At 64.9% G+C, this 4,136-nt stretch overlaps 2 protein-coding genes across 2 annotated transcripts in view; one reads left to right on the forward strand and one right to left on the reverse strand.

Moving 5' to 3' along the window:
- Positions 1-180: 180 nt before the first annotated feature.
- FARSA (phenylalanyl-tRNA synthetase subunit alpha) lies at positions 181-3,064 on the reverse strand. The gene is made up of 13 exons (XM_042894454.1): positions 2,901-3,064; positions 2,598-2,735; positions 2,401-2,499; positions 2,191-2,309; positions 2,001-2,093; positions 1,779-1,907; positions 1,552-1,667; positions 1,390-1,474; positions 1,187-1,286; positions 909-1,077; positions 761-838; positions 415-529; positions 181-332 (listed from the first exon to the last, which is right to left on the reverse strand). Exons 1-13 carry the CDS (start codon positions 3,054-3,056, stop codon positions 227-229), a joined length of 1,503 nt encoding a protein of 500 aa, XP_042750388.1. The 5' UTR covers positions 3,057-3,064; the 3' UTR covers positions 181-226.
- An 862-nt stretch (positions 3,065-3,926) lies between these two features.
- CALR (calreticulin) overlaps positions 3,927-4,136 on the forward strand; it is a gene marked incomplete at its 3' end in the record, with an annotated part of 2,170 nt that continues 1,960 nt past the window's right edge. The window contains exon 1 of the mRNA XM_042894455.1: positions 3,927-4,103. Coding sequence (XP_042750389.1) covers positions 4,013-4,103 — 91 coding nt within the window. The remainder of the gene's footprint in view (positions 4,104-4,136) is intronic.

The raw sequence follows: 4,136 nt of genomic DNA on the forward strand, positions 1-4,136 counted from the left end.
CCAGCCTCACCCACTTCAGGTGTAAGTACCCCAAAACCATGCAGAGACGGCGAGGGGGGGGTCTTTCCTCCCAAATCCCACTCCTAAACCTTGTGCCACAATAAATCCTTCCCTCAGCAACCGTCCCGCCTGTGGTTGCTGCCCTCCCCCGCCCCCCCAGCAAATGCAGAGGCATCCAGCTGCACAAAGGAAGTTTATTGGTGAGACTCCGCTGCTTCACAAGGACTCAGGCATCGAGGCGGCACAGGGGGTTGTCGTAGACCATCTGTAGGTTGACACGGTGCCCCACCAGCTCCCGGATGTTGTTGATGCCATACTTGATCATGGTGGGGCTGGAAGAGGATTGGGGTGGGAGGGGGGGTTCAGAAAGGCACGTCCCAGCACTGGGGCTCCCTCTGCTCCCTCCTGACTCACCGCTCCAGTGAGAGCCCCCAGGCGATGACAGAGACGCTCTCGGGCAGCCCCATGGGTAAGAGCAGCTCAGGACGGAAAACGCCTGAGTTCCCCACCTCCACCCACTTCTTCAACCCTATGGAATGAGAAAGGTGGGGCCCCCACCCCATAAGGGTGGTGGTGAGATGGTGACCCCCACCACCGGAGCACCCCAGAGTTGTCTATGGCCTGCGCATACTTTGTCGAAGGTCACAGGCCAGGTCCTGCTCCCCAGGGGTTTCCCCTTGCCCCAAGCCTCATAGGTGAGAGGCCAAGCACCCCAAAAACACACCGCAGAGCTCCCCCACCCCTCTCAGGGTCCCCGCACCCTCATGGTAGCTGAAGATCTCCATGCTGGGTTCCGTGTAGGGGTTATAGGCTGGCTTGAAACGCAGCTTGCTGATGCCTGAGGGCAAGATAACAGTGAGGGAGTGCTTCATCCCCCTGTCCAGCCGCCCCCTTTGCTCTCCCCATACCTAGCTTGGTGAAGAACTGCTGAAGGACACCCATCAGGTGGCCCAAGGTGAGCCCACGGTCAGCCACCACCCCCTCCACCTGGTGGAACTCGGCGAGGTGCGTGGCGTCCAGGCTTTCGTTGCGGAAGACCCGGTCGATGGAGAAGTATTTGACAGGGGTGAACTTACCCTGGAATAGAGGGGGATGTTTGGGAAGGGGAGGTGGAAGGAGGTGAGAAATCGGGAGGGGGAGGTGGTGTTAAGCAGCCCCTCCCTGCGCTCCCCTGTCCTTGCTTCACCTGGCGAGCCAGGTGGTACAGCGCACGGGCGCTGGCAGACGTGGTGTGCGTGCGCAGCAGGTTCTTCCTTGCTTCCTCCACCTTCCACTCGTACTTGTAGCTGGTTGGGGAGGGGGGGGGGGGGGCTCAGATCAACCTAGGAGCCCCCAACCCAGCCTTTAAAAGCCCCCACCCCATCCCAAAGACGAGAGGCCTCTGCTCACCCCTGTGAACCGTAGCCTCCCTGCGAGTGAACCTTCTTCACCTTGGCCATGTAGCTGGCGGGCAGCTCAGGAGCTTCAGCAGGGTCTGGGGGGGGGGGACGGACATGTGGGGATTTGACACTGTGTGTGTGTGACCCCCACCCCCCAAAGCTCTGCACCCACCCTGCAGGAAGAAGGTATCATGCTGGTCTCGGGCTGGGTGCTGCTGGGGTTGGAAGAGAGCATCAAAATTCCAGAAGGAGCTCTCCACAAAGTTGTCTGTGGGCATCTCTGTGAACCTGGCAGTCTGAGGTGTCACTGGGAGGGGAGTGAGGGGGGGGGGGGGGAAGAAGCGCTTCCCCCCCCCCTCCACCCAACCACCTTTCTTGAGCGTTTCTCCCCCCGCTCACCCCATCTCTAGGAAGATCTGGCGGAGCTGCGAGCGCACTTTGAGCAGGGGGTGCAGGTGGCCGCAGGCGGGCGGCAGCCCCAGTGCTGAGAAGTTGTAAGCTTTGAAGGGGAGCTTCTTCCAGGAGCCTCTGCAGGGATGTGTGAGGAGGGGGTCACGGGTTGGGGGGGGGGGGGGGGTTTGGGGGTCACGGAGAGGCCTTTGCTCCCCCCCCCGGACTCACGTGGCAATCATTTCTGGTGTCAGGTCGGTCTCCTGCCGCACTACAGCCGTGCTGAAGGCGCTGCCCTTGCGGATCCAGTAGGATTTGAGAGTGCTGAAGAGGACGCGGGGTTGAAGAGGATGAAGAGGTGCCCCTGATTGTTTCCCCCCCCCCCCCCCCAAAGTCCAGCTCTGCCCCCATCCCCACGCACACTTCTAGCAGCAGTTTCCTTCTCTTCAGATCCGTGCGCTCGCGCTCAGTCAGAGAGTCACCATTGCCTTCCTGCACCTGCCGCAGGCTGCTCTGCACCACGTCCTGCACTGCGCCCACCTGCAGCCCCCCCAGGTGAGTCGGAGCCCACCGCCCAGTGGGGAGGGAGGGGGGCAGGAGGAGGACGGGGGGGGGGAGGGAGAGCACTCACGGCACGGAAAATTCGGGGGCCGCCGGGTGCCGCCTTGTCGAGGCGCAGCCATTTGTTGGCCATAGCCTTGCTGAAGCCCACCTGAGCACCGGGCAGCTTCTGTGGGGTGAAGGGGAGAGCGGTGAGGGCCGTGGGAGATGCGCTGTGCTCCCGAAGCCCCCCCGCCCCCCCTTTCCCCTCCCCATCGCAGCGCTAACCATGGCGTCGCTTTGGGGCAGCCCTTCGCTGGGGACGCTGTGGAAGAGCCGCACTTCGGGGCTGCCGTCCCGCAGCACTTCTTCACCCTCGGCGCTCAGTTCCCAGCGTGTGGTCGCACGTGTCTCTGCCTCGATCACCTGCGTGGCGGCACCGGGGATCAGACACGGAAATCGTAGCGCCGGCACCGCAGCACCGATTTCGGGGCAGGGATCAGGCACCAGGATGCGACGTTAGGATCGAGCACCGGCAGCGGCACCGGCGCTGACCGCACTCCCCGTCCTCCTCCCCCGCGGGCCCCGCACCTCCCCGAGCGCCTGCAGGCTCTTGACGGCTCCCACGAGCGTCTGATGGTCGAGACCGAGCGCGGCGGCCGCCTCCAGGCTGCACAGGCCGCCCTCGGGACCCGGCGGCGTCCGCTCCAAACGCTGCAGGAGCAGCTCGGCCACGCTGGGCGACATCGCGGCTGCCGGAAATGATACCGATGTGAACCGGAAGTGTTCCTTTGCAGATCTGCTGCTAAGGGCGGCGCCATCTTGAGTGCGGCGGGAGGAGCCTCGCGCCGCGCTGTGGAGAGAAAAGAGGCCGCAGGGCGATGCGAGGGGACTGTGACGTAATGAGAGCGAGGAGTGACGTCATGGGGAGCCGGGCTTCTATCCCGAGGTTCCCGTTCCCCCCTTGCAGTCAGGGGTTCCCGGGCCTCTAGCCCTGACAACAGCCCGATGACAGCCGCACGTTGCCATGACAACAGCCCCGTTTCGGGCTGTCACGTTACCGTGGCTACGCCTAAGCCCCCCCTCCCAGCACGCAGAGAGAATCGCCGGGTCTTTAACGCCCCTTCGTTAAAGCCGCAACGTGACGTCATGAGGGCGCATGACATCACTGCTGCGTACGACGTCACCAGATGCTATGACATCATGGGATTTTACGACGCTACTGCTACATCATTGATCCGCATCAGGTCCCCGCGCGGCCCCCGGCCCACCCCGCGGTGTCCCTATGGGCAGCCCGACCCCTCCTGTCAGCCCACCCCCCCCCAGGCCACGTGATCGCTGCCCCACGTGATCGCGCCGTTGCCCCGCGCTGAGGGCGCGCGCGAGAGGTTGGGGGGGGGGGGGGGGGGGGGGGCGTCTCCCTCCGAACGCGTGGTCGCTCCCGATTGGCCGCCTCGTTCAGCCAATAGGAAGCGGCCATCTGGGACGCAAACGTTCGGGGGCGCCGCCGCCGCCGGCCAGCGGGCGGGCGGCCAATGGAAGCGGGCGCAGCGCGGGGTCGGTCCAATGGGGTGGCGAAGGAGGCGGGACAAAGGGTTGCGAGCGGATAAAAGGGGGTCGCTGCCGCCGCCCCCTCCGCAGTGCCGGGCGCCGCCGGGCTGGGAGGGAGTGTGTGAGAATAGCTGGGCTGTGGGACCGCCGCCATGAGCCGCCTCTGCCTCCTGCTCGGTGCCCTCCTGGCGGTGACGGCGGCCGGGCCCGCCCAGTTCTTCCGGGAGGAGTTCTCGGATGGAGGTGAGGGAGGTGGGAGGGGGGGGGGGGGAGGAG

The sequence above is a fragment of the Lagopus leucura genome, unplaced genomic scaffold (genome assembly GCF_019238085.1).
Source record: "Lagopus leucura isolate 7727_CA_CO unplaced genomic scaffold, USGS_WTPT01 34866-0_obj-0_obj, whole genome shotgun sequence".
Classification (NCBI taxonomy): domain Eukaryota; kingdom Metazoa; phylum Chordata; class Aves; order Galliformes; family Phasianidae; genus Lagopus; species Lagopus leucura.